The 17,884-nt window shown below is 38.1% G+C and overlaps 1 protein-coding gene across 2 annotated transcripts in view; it reads left to right on the forward strand.

Moving 5' to 3' along the window:
* Gcat (Glycine C-acetyltransferase) overlaps positions 1–17,884 on the forward strand; it is a 690,239-nt gene that overhangs the window by 633,522 nt on the left and 38,833 nt on the right. For both annotated transcript variants that reach the window (XM_068347822.1, XM_068347821.1), the window contains one exon: positions 10,566–10,743. In XM_068347822.1, coding sequence (XP_068203923.1) covers positions 10,566–10,743 — 178 coding nt within the window. The remainder of the gene's footprint in view (positions 1–10,565; positions 10,744–17,884) is intronic.

Below are 17,884 nucleotides of genomic sequence, written 5' to 3' on the forward strand. Positions count from 1 at the left end.
AAACAGGGATTGCAAAATCAAACCTCTCCTGGTGTATCACTTGGAGAATTGACGAGCCTTTAAATGTGCAAGATGCAGAAACAACTGAATGTCATGAGGAGGTCAAGCAATAAGGCGCGGGCTACTTGCATTTTGTTTGTGGAATGACTCGCTGAGGATTTTTGTCCTGAGGTAAAAAAGTAGCTTTTGGAGAACCTTCCACTCCAAGCCATATTACTTAAAGACAATGCTCCTGCCCATCCTCCAGCCATTGAATATGACCGGATGGAGAAGTTAAAATTCATTAGGTTAAGTTCCTGCCTCCCAATACCACTCCAATACTCTAACCTATGAACCAGCAGGTGATATCTAATTTCAAGAAGCTGTTCACAAAAGCAATATTCTAGCAATGCTTCGAAGTCACCTAACCAACCTCACCCTTTGAGAATTCTAGAAAGAACATTTCCACATTGTAAACTGTCTCAAAATGATTGACAAAGCCTCGGAAAGGGTCACCAACAGAACTGTCAATTCCACACTTAGTTAACTGTTGCTTGAATGCAACAAGATATTAGGGATTCGATCCCATGCAGTTGGCGAAATTGTATCCTTGGGTAAGACAATGTAGTTGGAGGTGGGTAAGGATGCCATCAACGGTCTTCTTGAGGGGCATAGCGAGCAGCTGACGACCGAGGAACAGGAACAAGAGGTCATGTTGGAGATTTCATTGAAGGTAGAGGATGGTGAGTGACAAACTTATCACTTTTAGTGAAATTGGCGATACTATATTGAAAATGAGGGAAACTCTAAAAAAATTTATAGACTCACAACACTGATAAATCTTTGGTGGGATAAGCAGCGAATTTATTTACCAATAATTTGATGTCTCATTTTCATGCCATTTTAAATAATAGGCTGCTAGGAACCTTATGAAAAGCAGCAAATTTATTTATCAATAATTTGATGTCTTATTTTCCTGTCATTTTAAATAATAGGCTGCCAGGTACCTTGTGAAAGTTAAATGTAAGAGTGAAAATTGTCCAGAAAGTGCAAAAATAAGTGATTCAGTTAGTGATAGTGAATGTTGTTCAAGAGAGAACTCCATATTTTTTTTACCAGAGGCTCTCATGGAGGGAGACTCTCCCTCCAAGCAATAACCTCCTTTTGGGTTTAAATCTTACCTTCCTCAGAAGTCGAGTGAACTACTACCCGGGCGGGTCCATATCGATCATCTAACGAAACATTTTCATTATAACTTATACAATTCTTTGATTGTAGCATCTTCCAAATCATATGATCTTGTGAAAAGTAATGTCTTTAGTTTCTTCTTAAATTCAATTGCTCCCTTTAGGTCCTTCATTCAGTTGGCAGTTTATTATAATGTCTAGGTGCACAGTAGCTAAAAGCCCTTTCACCAAATTTACTATTTGTTCTTGGTTCAGATAGTCTATGTTTGTCACTCATGTGTCTTATGGTAACATTTGTTTCTATTTCTGGTTTGTTCAGGCATTCTTTTAGATATTTTGGTTCGGTATCTTAAACGTTAGTAAGAGTAGCTTGTATTCGATTCTCGCCTTTACCGGCAGTCAGTGTAATTTAATTAGTGCAGAGGTAATTCTATCCCTATTGTGTAGTCCTTTTATTAATCTAGCGGCTCTGTTTTGTACTCTCTTGAGTTTTCTTCAGCTGATATAGAACAAGTGAGTTGCAGTAATCAATTCTTGAAAATATGTTGTGATTAATGAGTATGGCCATAGATTTTTCATTCAAGTAATTACTAATAAATGCTATGTTTCTAATATGATAGTTACAATTTCTTACCATATTATTTAGATGTTCATTCATTGTCAGTCTATCATCCATGATTACTCCAAGGTTTCTGACAGATTTCTCTAGGTCAATGATCAATTGACTTATTTCAATTCTTTGGAAGTATTCGATTCTTTTTATATCTTTTTCATTTCCAAAAATAATACATTCACTTTTATCTTCACGTTAATTTGTCAATATTTCTACTTTTTTAATAGCAATTAATTTTTATTAATTTCTGATGATATATGCGTGTGTTTATGGACATGTGGAACGCTTGAAGTGAATCTTTATTTATGGGAATAATTTTTTTTAGTATACGCGCTTGCTCCCAGAACAAATTAAACTCATAATTACTATTATACAAAATTTTATTCAATTCACTTTGCAGTCTCATCCCTAAAATTTAACGCTTTAATTTAGTTTGATACATAAAATTAAGTTTTGTTTAATTTTTACCTCTGCCAACGAAGTTGGAAGGAGGTCATGTATTCGCCCCTGTTTGTGTGTTTGTGAACAGCTTCCTGGCCACTTCTAATTGTAGAGTAATGAAACTTGCTGGGATTAACTTCTGTAAAAGCCTGGAAATCATTCAATTTTGGAAGGTCAAGGGTCAAGGTCAAGCAAAATGTCCAATTCACATAATCAGCCATAAAGTTTAGACATTGTTGTCACAGAGACCTCAAACTTGGTTCATATTTTAGTGTGTGAAAATCCACGCCAATTAATGCATGTTAAGGTTAAAGGTCAAGGTCGAGCAAAAGGTCGTAAATAAGCTGCCGCGGCGGAGGTCTGCGCTCTACGGAGTGCCCCTCTAGTTAGTAAAATGTGTTATCATGCTTTTTATCTTTTGTATTATCTACATTACTTTTTTATTTCTAATTATCCCTAGTTTTTTTCTTTGGTATTTGCCACTATAGTATATTTTATATATTAATTTTGTTTAATAGTTTTTGTACAGAAGCATTTATTGCATGACAATCTTTGGAGATTAAAATGCTTTGTGGCCTCCAAGGACTTGTAGGTAAAAGACTAAAGCATGGAAGCCAATACGACATAATTTACTTAAGAGATATTGTCTCTCCTGCACTAGGACCAGCGTTTCTACGTGCACATCATGATTTCGGTGTTTAAGGTATACCACAAGATCAGACACTATTGACCTAGCCACAGCACCTCCAATGCAGAAATTATCTGGCAACGGATGTCACATCATCACTGAGAATCTATACCAATATTGAAGGCAGTGGTACTGGCCCACTCGATTCGATAAGGTTGCCCCACACATAAGTGAGACATGGGCTCTTGTGTTAGCAGCTTGTATACTGTATTAGAGAAGTGTTACACATTTGTAAAGGGGGATGAAAACCCATGCAGGGTTGACAAAGGAACACAGAAGATGGACAGGATAAAGATGAGATGAATTCTTTCCAGAAGCACTCTAGAATTTATGCAGGGGGCGAGCCCACAGCGGAAGTCTAGGGGCCTAGCATCCATACTTCAAAATCCGCTAAACCTAGAAGCTTCTTTGTTCCCACAGAAATATTCTCTGCTCTGGACGTGATCCAGAGAATACCCACCAAATTGTGTGAAGCTGCCATCGTCCTCTTGTCTGTTTATGGTCTTTATATACTCACATATTTTCTTAGCTTGTCAATCTGTCATCTTCTTTTCCTTCCCCTACTTCTTTTACAATTTCTATGGGCACCTTCTGTCACTCTTTATATCCTGCCCTTGTCCATTCATCCTTTAGTTTAGTTTGCTCTTGTATCCATGTTACTTTTTTTTGTCTTAGTGTTATTTCCATCATTCTTTTCATTGCTTTTGGAGTTTTAACTAGTTTAAGTAAGGCTCTGATGCATAAGTCAATACTGGTGGGATCATTTGCTAATTTTACTCTTCATAATCTTATTTTGTTTAACAAAACCTCTTCATACCATGCTTATCCTTCTTTTAATTATGGTCTCATGTCGTGGGAAAACACTCTCTGTGAGTCCTAAGAATGTATTTTCATTAATAAACTCTTAAGGTTCGTCTATCATCTTTTGGAATTCCTCGATTCACTAAATAGAGCTGTCATCTGAAAATGTTAATTCCTACATTTCCCTCAAATTTTGTTTTGTAGGTAGTAGGTTGGCCAGGGCAGTATCAGTTGAGATACTACTGCTAGAGAGTTATGGGGTCCTTTGACTGGCCAGACAGTACTACATTGGATCCTTCTCTAGTTACGGATTCATTTTCCCTTTGCCTAGTTATACACCTAATAGTCTGGCGTATTCATTACAGATTCTCCTATGTTCTCATACACCTGACAATACCGAAATTACCTAACAATTCTTCTTCACCTAAGTGGTTAACTACTGCTCTGTATTTGTTCAGTGGCTACTTTCCTCTTTGTAAGGGTAGAAGAGAGACTTTAGCTATGGTAAGCAGCTCTTCTAAGAGGACACTTCAAAATCAAACCATTGTTCTCTAGTCTTGGGTAGTGCCATAGCCTCTGTACAATGGCCTTCCACTGTCTTGGGTTCTCTTCCTCTTGTTTTGTTAAAGTTTTTATAGTTTATATAAGAAATATATGATTTAATGTTGTTACTGTTCTCAAAATATTTTATTTTTCCTTGTTTCCTTTCTTCACTGGGCTATTTTCCCTGTTGGGCCCATGGGCTTGTAGCATCCTTCTTTTCCAACTAGGGTTGTAGCTTAGCAAGTAATAATAATGATAATATTATCTATTGCAGATTTTGTATATAGTGGTACTGGGTTTGCAAGTTTTAATTCAGTCATGGAGCTTACTCGAAAATTAAAACTTTTTTTTTTTTTCATAAAAAAAACAAAGGAAATTCACTCTATCAGTTCCACACACCCATACATGTATGCTAATTATTGTACAATTTATAACCCCTAAGTTCAAAATACAAATTAATAATTCTCAATAAAAAATGGAAATATTGACCGTAACTTGTATTTTACCTTTGAAGAGAGTCATGGCTGGTGTGAGGGGGACGAGAGGGGAAGAGGGGGTTAATGTTTGGAGATAATATCCCTCTACGAAACCTTCTGGTAAAAATATCACAGGTTCTCTTCTCTTGAATGACATTCCCTATCACTAACTGAATCACTTGATTATGTTTTCTGGACATTTGATTGCTTTTTTACACTCTTATGTTCAACTTTCACAAGTAATTTATCTTTAGACTATTGCTTTTGCCTTATCTTTAAAACAGCATGCAGATGCGACATCTCACTGTCGGAAAATAGATTCATTGGCCTGGTGGTGTGTTTCTACAAACATTTGCAATATTTCCCACATTTTCATCATTCCTTAATTTCAGTCAAAGAAAGAGATTTATAACTCTTCACTCCTTCGATGATGATATCTCCCCAACCTCTTGTTGTCACCCGTTATGCAACTCTATCAGCTGCTTACTGTTCCTCGAGAAGATCGTTGATGTCGTCCTTTTCCACCTCCAAGTCTGTGTTCTTGCAAGAGGACACAATTTCATGGTCAAGTGCCTCCTGCATGGGTTCAAATCCCTGAAAATTGTGTTCAGATACTCATTCAAGCCACAGTTTACCCTTACAGAGTCGAGGGTTTTGTTGGTAACCCCTTCCAGGCTTTGTCAATCCTTTTGAGCCGTTAACAATGTGGAAATTTTCTTTCTAAAAATTTTGGTGTGGGAAGGTTGGTCCCTTCGGTTACCTTGGAGCATCACTAGAACATTACTTTTGTGAATAGCTCCTTGAAATTGATCACCGGCTAATCAATGGGTTGGGGTATTGCAGTTGTGTTGGGAGGCAGGAACTTGAGCCTAATGAATTTGAACTCTTCCAGTAGGTCTTCTTCAATGGCTGGAGGGTTGGCAAAAGCATTGACCATAACTAACAAGGCTTGGAGTGGGAGGTTCTCCACAAAGTACTGTACTTTTTTATCTCAGGACCTCCACATGATGTTCAGTTGTTTCTTCTGCACCTTGCACTTTTTATGGGCTTTTGGATTCTTCAAGAAATACACCAGGATAGGCTTAATTTTTAGGCTCGAGCCATGTCGTCCTGATGGAACTTCCATCAGGACGACATGGCTATAATTAGCTGTAACAGCTTTAGATCCTATCGGGGAGTGGTTAATTAACTTTTTCATGGCGATGAGGGAGCCGGGCGCTCAGAGTCCAGCTAGCCATTGGGCGCCATGTCGAGTTCATGACGGCCCTATTTATTTCGTGTTCACTTAGTATTATTTCACTAGTATCACGTTAGCTAGCTTTATTTCAGCATTACGATGCCTTGGGGTCTGTTTTGCGTTTTCTTTTACTATGCATTAATGTAGTTTGTTTTAGTTTTATGCTTATCGGTCCCGGCTAGCCTAGCTTAGAGAGTGGTAGTTTAGTCGGAGACGGGTTCACTGATGGCGATCAGGTCTTTCTTACTGGTCTCGTTGGCAGCGGCCATTTTCCCCTTAGAGGGTTTTTTCCTCGGTTATACTAGTTTACTGAACCCCTTTGCCTGCTTGCCTTCGATACCCTGGTTTTTTCAACCTATTAGGGTCTGCTATGCTGCATTCGTTCATGATCTCCCATGCTGGGACTGCGCAGTCCTTTGGAGCTCCCCTTTGCGAAGGGTGTTCTACCCTTGTCGGTGCGCCGACTTACCTGGACTGCCGTTCCCTCTTAGCCTCTGGGATTTTTCATTCGTCTTGCGGCACCAACCTATTAGGCTTAGCCTAGCCCTCGTTGGCGATCCATTGGTCTGCCATTCTGTATTCGCTCGTGATCTCCCATGCTAGGACTGTGCAGTCCATTGAAGCTCCCCTCTGCGAAGGGTGATCTCAGCATGTTGGTGCGCCGACTTACAGATACTATTGTTACCTCTTAGCCTATGAGATTTCTCGATCGGACTGCAGCCGCCGTTTCTGACGGTGTGGCATTTATTTTAGTCTTTCTAACCTTTCCTGGGATTCAGGGTGCGGTGGCATAGTGTCTCTCTCTAGAGAGACTTCCTTGTTGGAATAACCCTTGGATTAAATCTAGATTTCTTCCTGAGCCTGACTTCCTTGCCTTTGCCTCTGTTCTGGGGATTGTTAAGGAATGCTCTTTTGATGCATGGATATAGCTACCCCATGCCGTCACCTCTCTTTATATCCTAGCTTTTCTGGGATGGATATTGCATGAATTTTATCATTTTACTTGATTGTGGGGGGTTGGTTCCTTCTGGGGTCTGACCCTCCATGGCCGTAGGGTATTAGACTGACGGCAGTGCTGGTACCTAACAGCTTTGCTGCCCCCTTTTGGCACACTATCCTATAGTACCTGTACTGGCGATGCGGCGCTGCTTGCGGCTGGCGGCGCTGCCTTCAGCTATGGCATGGTGTTTTATGTAGGAACCCTTGCCGTTTGTTTCCGCCGCCCTAGGCACCTTTGCCCCCTGACAGTGTTGTCGTTACTGGCGGCAGGGCTAGTACTAGTCTGTGGGAGTGGTTGACAGGCTTAATTTTGAAAATCCCTCATAATAGCACAGAACAGCAGAGTTACAATTTTTCATAGGCTTGTGATCTGGAATTGCATTTTCTTCTACTGCAACGAAGGTCCTCTTGCGCTTCTTTTTCCAAGGAAGGCCAGTCTATTCACAATTGAAAGCTTGCTGTAGCAAAAAACTTAAAATCCACTAAACTTTTAAATTCAGAAATGAATGCCTATGCTACCTCGATATCGAAGTCTGTATCCTCACCGTATTAAACTGCAACGTAGATGCCAGTTTTTCTCTTGAAATTCTAAAACCAGCCTTGGCTTGCTTTGAACTTTACAGTTTCTACTGATATACATGGCTCCTGTTTCAGGTAGGCATATAATACTTTTGCTGTGATGCTTTATTTCCGAGACGGGCCGAATACATTGACCTGTGTGGATGGAATTGTAGTGACCTGGGTAGGTGACTGTCCGACTGTGAACAGGTGATGAATGCGGGGCATTTGTGTTTTCTTACATTGACTTTATGGTTAATATAAAAGCCCATGCTTGACATATAACAATGAGTCTTACATACAAAGGAAGGGCAGGTGATTCTGCACCTAAATGCATAAACGATAATTACAGGGTATTTACACAGAATATGTACAAAGGTAAAAAGGGCTGAAAGCATTGTAGGACGTTGTCCTTACAGTATTTTCTGCTAAGTGCTTTTTATTGATCCAGATAAGCAGCAACTTTTCAGTGATATCAAGAACATGTGGGGTTTGTTTCGTCTATGTCAGCACCCTTTTCGCAAAATAAATTGATTTGCTATCTTCTTTTTCTTAAGAACTGTACAAATCATAAATGTTACATGATTGTATATTTTTGCCAGGTCTGCCACACTGCTAGTCAGGATGTAAGGGCTCTACTCTTCTGTTGCCCTTTTTTTTTGACGGAGCAGCCCTGAAAGACCAATTAATAGGAGCTGCATTCGTGTAACTCCTACCATTTCTTTCCCTGTGAGAGAGACGGTGTTACTCCTGCCCTGGGACATCCCAAAATGCTTCGTTGTAAAGTCTCCCTCCTCACCGATACTGCTCCTCATCCTAAATCTTCCCACACTCAAAGACCGATCCTTGATCAAGTTTTCCCAGACACCAAGATCATCCATTTTGGTTGCCCTTGAAGAGCTAGAACAGAATACTTCTCAAATTAGATATCTGCATTGTTATAAGCACTGAGATACCACGTTGCACAAACTCGGTTGTTTGCAAAGATGATGATCTAACAGATTCTTTTGTACTTCAGAAAGAAGACACCAGAGACAACTATTTACAGGGAAGCTTAGTATAGCAATTCTGACTTTTTCGAGGTAACATAATTGCTTACATTATAGTGAGTGATAGTATCCCGATTCCTGGGTTTTTTACAGATAGAGGAATAGAGGAAAGTAAGGTGGATGGTATCACAGAATTGAGTAACTAACTGCAGTTCCTATGATAGGGTATGTACCTGTCAGAATGTTGAAATAGACACTAACCGTTCTAGACCTGCTTGCTGATTTTACCCATGATATACCAGAACTCATCATCAAGTGCCTCCTGCATGGGTTCAAATCCCTAAAAATTGTGTTCAGAAACTCGTTCAAGCCATCTTCGTCGACGAAAAGGCTTGTTCCATATGGGTGCATTCCTAGGCAGTGCTCCTATAGTTCCTAAGGCTTACTAGTTGACAATCAGCAGTCCCCTTAACTTTGGATTGGGTGGTAGTAGGAATACCTTAGTAATTGCATGATGAACTCTGTTGTCTCCTGGGGCTAAAAGATGTGGTAAAGCTGGGCATCATTCTTTTAGGTAAGAAAAATATTCAAGCAAAACAGGGTCAGTCAAAGAAGTGCAGTCTTTCTATGTTATCCCTACATCATTTCCTTCACCTGCTCATAATGCAGTATAACAGGAAACCTCTGAGATTCTGCCAGTCCTTACAATTGGCAAAGTTCAAAGCCATTCCAATATCTTGGGTAATGCTAGACGTTTCTGCTCCCTCTTTTCACTGTTTTGCCACTTTTTTAACAGTCTGTAGATATTATCAAGATTTAGGAGAACCCTGAACGCTTCCAAGCAGCCACATGCCGAATGATACCCAGATTAGCTGGTTTTTCTCTCTTCCTTCATCAGACCTCTTCAATTTCTGTAGTGAAGATATGTCTTATTATTACTATCCAAGCTACAACTCTAGTTGGAAAAGCAAGATACTATAAGCCCAAGAGCTCCAACAGGGAAAAATAGCCCAGTGAGAAAAGGAAACAAGGAAATAAACTATATAAGAAGTATTGAAAAATTAAAATAAAACATCTTAAGAAAACAATAACAATAGTAAAACAGATGATTCATATATAGACTAAGAAGTTCCCAATTCAAGTTTACAGACCTTTAATCTCTCAAGGATCTACAGGACTCTCGAGGAGCGGGATGGGAGGGGAAACAAAGTTTTGACATAGGAGTTTAAGTCACGTGGAGCGTTGAAAGTCTTCAGGTCTCTTAAACGTACCGTCTCGAGTAGGAAAACGGCATATCTTTTCCTGTCACTGGTGTGGTGTTTGTGTTAAAAATGTTGTAAGTTCAATTTTCTTTAAACCACGTGTTCATCAATATCCTTAAAATTCGTTGACATTCTGTGCATTGGAGCGAATTTAAGATTCGACGTCGTCAGACGAGAGGTAGATAAACGTGTAATGAATATTGACTTTGTATGCACAGATGCAGAATCCTGATGTAGCCACCGAGATAGATGATGATCTCCATTGCCTTGGTTCAGGAATTCGTGGCCAAAACCCAGAATCCAGCCAGCCATAACTTCAATCCTCCTCCTCTTCCCAACAAAGGTGACTACTATCAGGGACCAGAATGACTTACCCTCCTTCTCTGGAGTGGGACAATGCAACTCTTCCTTTGGTACAGAAAGTATGAGGAAACTGTGCTCCAAAAGAAAATGAGAGGACCAGGGTCCCTTATGTTACACTTCATTCCTCAACCGCCCATAAGTTGCTAATTGGTGCGCTGGCAGGGAGCCGGGCTTTCCCTCCATCCGCCAGTAAATATCACCTTACTCTAAATTCATATAGCCAAGACCCAACTACACTGAAATCACACATCTAATAAAGGACTCAAGTTTGTATAGTTGAAAAGTACAAATGTAAAAAAGTTGGTAATTTTGTTGGTCAGAATATACAGAGATATATTTGAAGTATAGGTACAGTAGTGTACAGTCATTATTTGGAGATTTTGATTCCATTATATGTTGGAATTTTAACATTTCATTTATATTTTGCAGGTATTTGATCTTCTTTTTGGAAGTGCAGGATATGCTGAAAAGGTTCAAGCTAACACAGACAGATTTAGAAGTCAAATGACTGATGCTGGTTTCACTATCTCTGGGGAAAACCATCCTATATGCCCAGTTATGTTGGGTGATGCTAGATTATCTTCAATTTTTGCAGATGAAATGTTAGGTGAGTTTAATGGTAATTATCTTATAGGTAAATTTTAAACAACAATATTCATGAGGCGGAAAACGTGTATCATGCATATTTTCACAAATGTCTGGATCTACATAGTTATATATATATATATATATATATATATATATATATATATATATATATATATGTATATATATATGTATATATATATATATATATATATATATATATATATATATATATATATATATATATATATATATATATATGCTGTAATATTAAGTGTACAGTATATGACTTTTTTCCTACCATTATCCCTATATTAAGGGGTTATTTGATCTCGCTACTAAGTCCTCTCTTATGCCTTTTTATCAGAGGCATCCTCTTCTCTCCTTGTCATCCTTCACCTTATCTCTCCATCTAATTCTCTGCCTCCTCCTCTATCTACTTTTCCTAACAGGTTCCTCGCAAGCCCTCCTCACCATTCATTTTCAACCCATGCCGTACCATCTCAACCTTGACACTTTTATCACCTCTGTAATATTTCTACACTTGCCATTCTTTTTATTTCATCATTTTCCAATCTTAATGCCCACATTTCTGATCCGAATATTAACATTGGGCTTATTACTGTGCTATAGATTTTGACTTTTAGCTTGATTGGCATTTTCTTATTGCATACTACTGTGACCTCCTCCACTTCCCCCAGGGTGCTTTTATCCTATTCTTAACTAAAGACTCATCCTCCCTCCTGACTTATAGTACATCACAAGTACTGAATTATTCTACCTATTTTATATCAGAGCCTCTAATTTCATGCATGGATATCCTATCTCTCTACCTTCCTTACTGTGCACCATAACTTCAGTCTTATCCACATTTCTCTCAAGCTACCCCTCCTCAACCCTTCTCTGTAAGTCTTCCTCATTTTCAGTGGTAATCACCAAATCATCAGCATGAGGCAACTCCCACAAATCTCCATTTCTGATCTCTTCACTTAGCACCAGGTTTCCCAACCCTGGGGTGGCCAAGCGCTTTTCCTGGGGTCGCCAAACTCTCAAAATATCAAAATAAAAATAAAAATCCAAAATATGGCAGAACTCGCAGTAAAGGAAAAAAATAAAAACTTATTTGTGGATTTTTATTTATCGACTTTTATATATCTATCTATTCATATATAAATATAAAAAAAAAACTAAATTTTAATGGTGGTATCCCTGAGTGCAGTATGCATTTGATATGTGAACAGGATCACCGTCCACGTTCAACCAGCCAGCCACTCCAGCTGTACTGCCGCAGCGGGAAACAATGTCTACTATTTGTTCGTCTTGTATAGTTGATGCATTTATACCTGTATAGTGATTTCGAATGTGCTGCATAAGTTACACTCAGTCTTTCTTTCTTTAAAATTCTTAATTATTCATGAAAAAGTGGTATGCCAACAATAGAAACTGAGGACTTCCCTTGCTGACGAAGTATTGCACCACAGTATGTCAGTGGATGATAGCCTATCACAGTGTTCATAATTGAGGCTTCTAAAACCACATGGTACCCCCCACCATATTTAAAGAGAGAGATGGGCAAGGGATGAGGAAGAGAAGGAGAGGGACACTTTTCATGCCCTCTCCTACATTTTCCCCTTTCCCTTCGCCACCCTTTCCTTGCTCCTCTCCCCCCTTCCCCGTCTTTCCAGGCCCCTTCTCCCCCTGCTTCTATTTTACCCCTGCACTCCTCTCCTCCTCCTCCTCCTTGACCACCCCCCTGCCCTCCTCTTCGATATTTCCTTGCTACTTCCCTTCCTCTTCTACTCATAACTCCTCCCCTTCCTTTTTATTTACCTCTTGTGAATTTGTATTGTTTCGATTATTATTTCATTTAATAAAATAATTGTGTTATTAGATGTGTTAATTTATTTGCATGTACTTGTAAAGTTGACACGTTTGCGGCGCTGGTCACTGGGTCGAAAAGGTCGTTGGTTTGGTGGTTGTTTAGAGATTTGGAGGATTCTGTTTTGGCAGTTTAGAGATTTGGAGGATTTTGCCATTGGTTTTTGAGGTTGTTGTTTTGACAGTTGTTTAGAGATTTGGAGGATTTTATGTCATTGGTTTTGGAGGTTGATGTTTTGACAGTTGTTTAGAGATTTGGAGTATTATATGTCGCCGGTTTTTGAGGTTGTTGTTTTGGCGGCAGTTTGGAGATATGGAGGATTTTATGTCATTGGTTTTTGAGGTTGTTGTTTTGATAGATGTTTAGAAATTTGGAGGATTTTATGTCGCTGGTTTTTGAGGTTGTTGTTTTGGCAGTTGTTTAGAGATTTGGAGAATTTTAAGTTACTGGTTATGGAGGTGGTTGTTTTGGCAGTTGTTTAGAGATTTGGTGGATTTTATATCATTGGTTTTGGAGGTTGTTGTTTTGGCAGTTGTTTAGAGATTTGCAGGATTTTATGTCATTGGTTTTGGAGGTTTTTGTTTTGGCAGTTGTTTAGAGATTTGGAGGATTTTGCCATTGGTTTTGGAGGTTGTTGTTTTGACAGTTGTTTAGAGATTTAGAGGATTTTATGTCATTGGTTTGGAGGTTGATGTTTTGGCAGTTGTTTAGAGATTTGGAGGATTATATGTCGCCGGTTTTTGAAGTTATTGTTTTGGCGTTTGTTTAGAGATTTGGAGGATTTTATGGTGCTGGTTTTTGAGGTTGTTGTTTTGGCAGTTGTTTAGAGATTTGGAGGATTTTATGTTGCTGGTTTTTGAAGGTTGTTGTTTTGGCAGTTGTTTAGAGATTTGGAAGATTTTGCCATTGGTTTTTGAGGTTGTTTATTTGACAGTTGTTTAGAGATTTGGAGGATTTTATGTCATTGGTTTTGGAGGTTGATGTTTTGGCAGTTGTTTAGAGATTTGGAGGATTATATGTCGCCAGTTTTTGAGGTTGTTGTTTTGGCAGTTGTTTAGAGATTTGGAGGATTTTATGTCATTGGTTTGGGAGGTTGTTGTTTTGGCAGTTGTTTAGAGATTTGGAGTATTTTATGTCATTGGTTTTGGAGGTTGTTGTTTTGGCAGTTGCTTAGAGATTTGGAGGATTTTATGGTGCTGGTTTTTGAGGTTGTTGTTTTGGCAGTTGTTTAGAGATTTGGAGGATTTTATGTCATTGGTTTTGGAGGTTGTTGTTTTGGCAGTTGTTTGGAGATTTGGAGGATTTTATGTCATTGGTTTTGGAGGTTGTTGTTTTGGCAGTTGTTTAGAGATTTGGAGTATTTTATGTCATTGGTTTTGGAGGTTGTTGTTTTGGCAGTTGTTTAGAGATTTGGGGGATTTTGCCATTGGTTTTTGAGGTTGTTGTTTTGACAGTTGTTTAGAGATTTGGAGGATTTTATGTCATTGGTTTTGGAGGTTGATGTTTTGGCAGTTGTTTAGAGATTTGGAGGATTATATGTCGCCGTTTTTTGAGGTTGTTGTTTTGGCAGTTGTTTAGAGATTTGCAGGATTTTATGTCATTGGTTTTTGAGGTTGTTGTTTTGGCAGTTTTTTAGAGATTTGGAGTATTTTATGTCATTGGTTTTGGAGGTTGATGTTTCGGCAGTTGTTTAGAGATTTGGAGGATTTTGCCATTGGTTTTTGAGGTTGTTGTTTTGACAGTTTTTTAGAGATTTGGAGGATTTCATGTCATTGGTTTTGGAGGTTGTTTTGGCAGTTATTTAGAGATTTGGAGGATTATATGTCGCTGGTTTTTGAGGTTGTTGTTTTGGCAGTTGTTTAGAGATTTGGAGGATTTTATGTCATTGGTTTTTGAGGTTGTTGTTTTTGGTAGTAGTTTAGAGATTTGGAGGATTTTATGTCGCTGGTTTTTGAGGTTGTTGTTTTGGCAGTTGTTTAGAGATTTGGAGGATTTCATGTCATTGGTTTTGGAGGTTGTTGTTTTGGTAGTTGTTTAGAGATTTGGAGGATTTTATGTCATTGGTTTTGGAAGTTGTTGTTTTGGCAGTTGTTTAGAGATTTGGAGTATTTTATGTCATTGGTTTTTGAGGTTGTTGTTTTGACAGTTGTTTAGAGATTTGGAGGATTTTGCCATTGGTTTTAGAGGTTGTTGTTTTGACAGTTGTTTAGAGATTTGGAGGAATTTATGTCATTAGTTTTGGAGGTTGATGTTTTGGCAGTTGTTTAGAGATTTGGAAGATATGTCGCCAATTTTTGAGGTAGTTGTTTTGGCGTTTGTTTAGAGATTTGGAGGATTTTATGTCATTGGTTTTTGAGGTTGTTGTTTTGGCAGTTTAGAGATTTGGAGGATTTTATGTCATTGTTTTTGGAGGTTGTTGTTTTGGCAGTTGTTTAGAGATTTGGAGGATTTTATATCATTGGTTTTGAGATTGATGTTTTGGCAGTTGTTTAGAGATTTGGAGTATTTTATGTCATTGGTTTTGGAGGTTGTTGTTTTGGCAGTTGTTTAGAGATTTGGAGGATTTTGCCATTGGTTTTTGAGGTTGTTGTTTTGACAGTTGTTTAGAGATTTGGAGGATTTTATATCATTGGTTTTGGAGGTTAATGTTTTGGCAGTTGTTTAGAGATTTGGAGGATTATATGTCGCCGGTTTTTGAGGTTGTTGTTTTGGCAGTTGTTTAGAGATTTGGAGGATTTTATGTTGCTGGTTTTTGAGGTTGTTGTTTTGGCAGTTGCCTGGAGATTTGAAGGATTTCATGTCATTGGTTTTGGAGGTGGTTGTTTTGACAGTTGTTTAGAGATTTGGAGGATTTTATGTCATTGGAGGTTGTTGTTTTGGCAGTTGTTTAGAGATTTGGAGGATTTTATGTCGCTGGTTTTTGAGTTGGTTGTTTTGGCAGTTTAGAGATTTGGAGGATTTTATGTCATTGGTTTTGGAGGTGGTTGTTTTGGCAGTTGTTTAGAGATTTGGAGGATTGTATGTCATTGGTTTTGGAGGTTGTTGTTTTGGCAGTTGTTTAGAGATTTGGAGTATTTTATGTCATTGGTTTTGGAGGTTGTTGTTTTGGCAGTTTAGAGATTTGGTTGATTTTGCCATTGGTTTTTTAGGTTGTTTTGACAGTTGTTTAGAGATTTGGAGGATTTTATGTTATTGGTTTTGGAGGTTGATGTTTTGGCAGTTGTTTAGAGATTTGGAGGATTATATGTCGCCGGTTTTTGAGGTTGTTGTTTTGGCAGTTGTTTAGAGATTTGGAGGATTTTATGTCTTTGGTTTTGGAGGTGGTTGTTTTGGCAGTTTAGAGATTTGGAGGATTTTATGTCATTGGTTTTGGAGGTGGTTGTTTTGGCAGTTGTTTAGAGATTTGGAGTATTTTATGTCATTGGTTTTTGAGGTTGTTGTTTTGGCAGTTGTTTAAAGATTTGGAGGATTTTATGTCATTGGTTTTTGAGGTTGTTGTTTTGGTAGTTGTTTAGAGATTTGGAGGATTTTATGTCGCTGGTTTTTAAGGTGGCTGTTTTGGCAGTTGTTTAGAGATTTGGAGGATTTTATGTCATTGGTTTTGGAGGTTGTTGTTTTGGCAGTAGTTTAGAGATTTGGAGTATTTTATGTCATTGGTTTTGGAGGTTGTTGTTTTGGCAGTTTTTTAGAGATTTTGAGTATTTTATGTCATTGGTTTTTGAGGTTGTTGTTTTGACAGTTGTTTAGAGATTAGGAGGATTTTATGTCATTGGTTTTTGAGGTTGTTGTTTTGGCAGTTGTTTAGAGATTTGGAGGATTATATGTCGCTGGTTTTTTAGGTTGTTGTTTTGGCATTTGTTTAGAGATTTGGAGGATTTTGTCATAGGTTTTTGAGGTTGTTGTTTTGGAAGTTGTTTAGAGATTTGGAGGATTTTATGTCGCTGGTTTTAGAGGTTGTTGTTTTGTCAGTTGTTTAGAGATTTGGAGGATTTTATGTCATTGGTTTTTGAGGTTGTTGTTTTGGCAGTTGTTTAGAGATTAGGAGGATTTTATGTCATTGGTTTTAGAAGTTGATGTTTTGGCAGTTGTTTAGAGATTTGGAGTATTTTATGTCATTGGTTTTGAAGGTTGTTGTTTTGGTAGTTGTTTAGAGATTTGGAGGATTTTATGTCATCGGTTTTGGAGGTGGTTGTTTAAAGATTTGGAGGATTTTATGTCATTGGTTTTTGCGGTTGTTGTTTTGGCAGTTGTTTAGAGATTTGGAGGATTTTATGTCATTGGTTTTTGAGGTTGTTGTTTTGGCAGTTGTTTAGAGATTTGGAGTATTTTATGTCCTTGGTTTTGGAGGTTGTTGTTTTGGCAGTTGTTTAGAGATTTGGAGGATTTTATGTCATTGGTTTTGGAGGTGGTTGTTTTGGCAGTTGTTTAGAGATTTGGAGGATTTTATGTCATTGGTTTTTGAGGTTGTTGTTTTGACAGTTTAGAGATTTGGAGGATTTAGTCGCTGGTTTTTGAGGTTGTTGTTTTGGCAGTTGTTTAGAGATTTGGAGGATTTTATATCATTGGTTTTTGAGGTAGTTGTTTTGGCGTTTGTTTAGAGATTTGGAGGATTTTATGTCATTAGTTTTGGAGGTTTGGTTGTTTTGGCAGTTGTTTAGAGATTTGGAGGATTTTATGTAGCTGGTTTTTGAGGTTGTTGTTGAGGCAGTTTAGATATTTGGAGGATTTTATGTCATTGGTTTTGGAGGTGGTTGTTTTGGCAGTTGTCTAGAGATTTGGAGGATTTTATGTCATTGGTTTTGGAGGTGGTTGTTTTGGCAGTGGTTTAAAGATTTGGAGTATTATGTCATTGGTTTCAAAGGTTGTTGTTTTGGCAGTTTTTTAGAGATATGAAGGATTTTGCCATTAGTTTTTGAGGTTGTTTTGACCGTTGTTTAGAGATTTAAAGGATTTTATATCATTGATTTTGGAGGTTGATGTTTTAGAAGTTTAGAGATTTGGAGGATTATATGTTGCTGGTTTTTGAGGTTGTTGTTTTGGCAGTTGTTTAGAGATTTGGAGGATTTTATGTCTTTGGTTTTTGAGGTTGTTGTTTTGGCAGTTGTTTAGAGATTTGGAGGATTTTATTTAGCTGGTTTTGGAGGTTGTTGTTTTGGCAATTGTTTAGAGATTTGGAGGATTTTATGTCATTGGTTTTGGAGGTTGTTGTTTTGGCAGTTGTTTAGAGATTTGGAGGATTTTATGTCATTGGTTTTGGAGATTGTTGTTTTGGCAGTTGTTTAGA

The sequence above is a fragment of the Palaemon carinicauda genome, chromosome 24, assembly GCF_036898095.1.
Source record: "Palaemon carinicauda isolate YSFRI2023 chromosome 24, ASM3689809v2, whole genome shotgun sequence".
Lineage (NCBI taxonomy): Eukaryota > Metazoa > Arthropoda > Malacostraca > Decapoda > Palaemonidae > Palaemon > Palaemon carinicauda.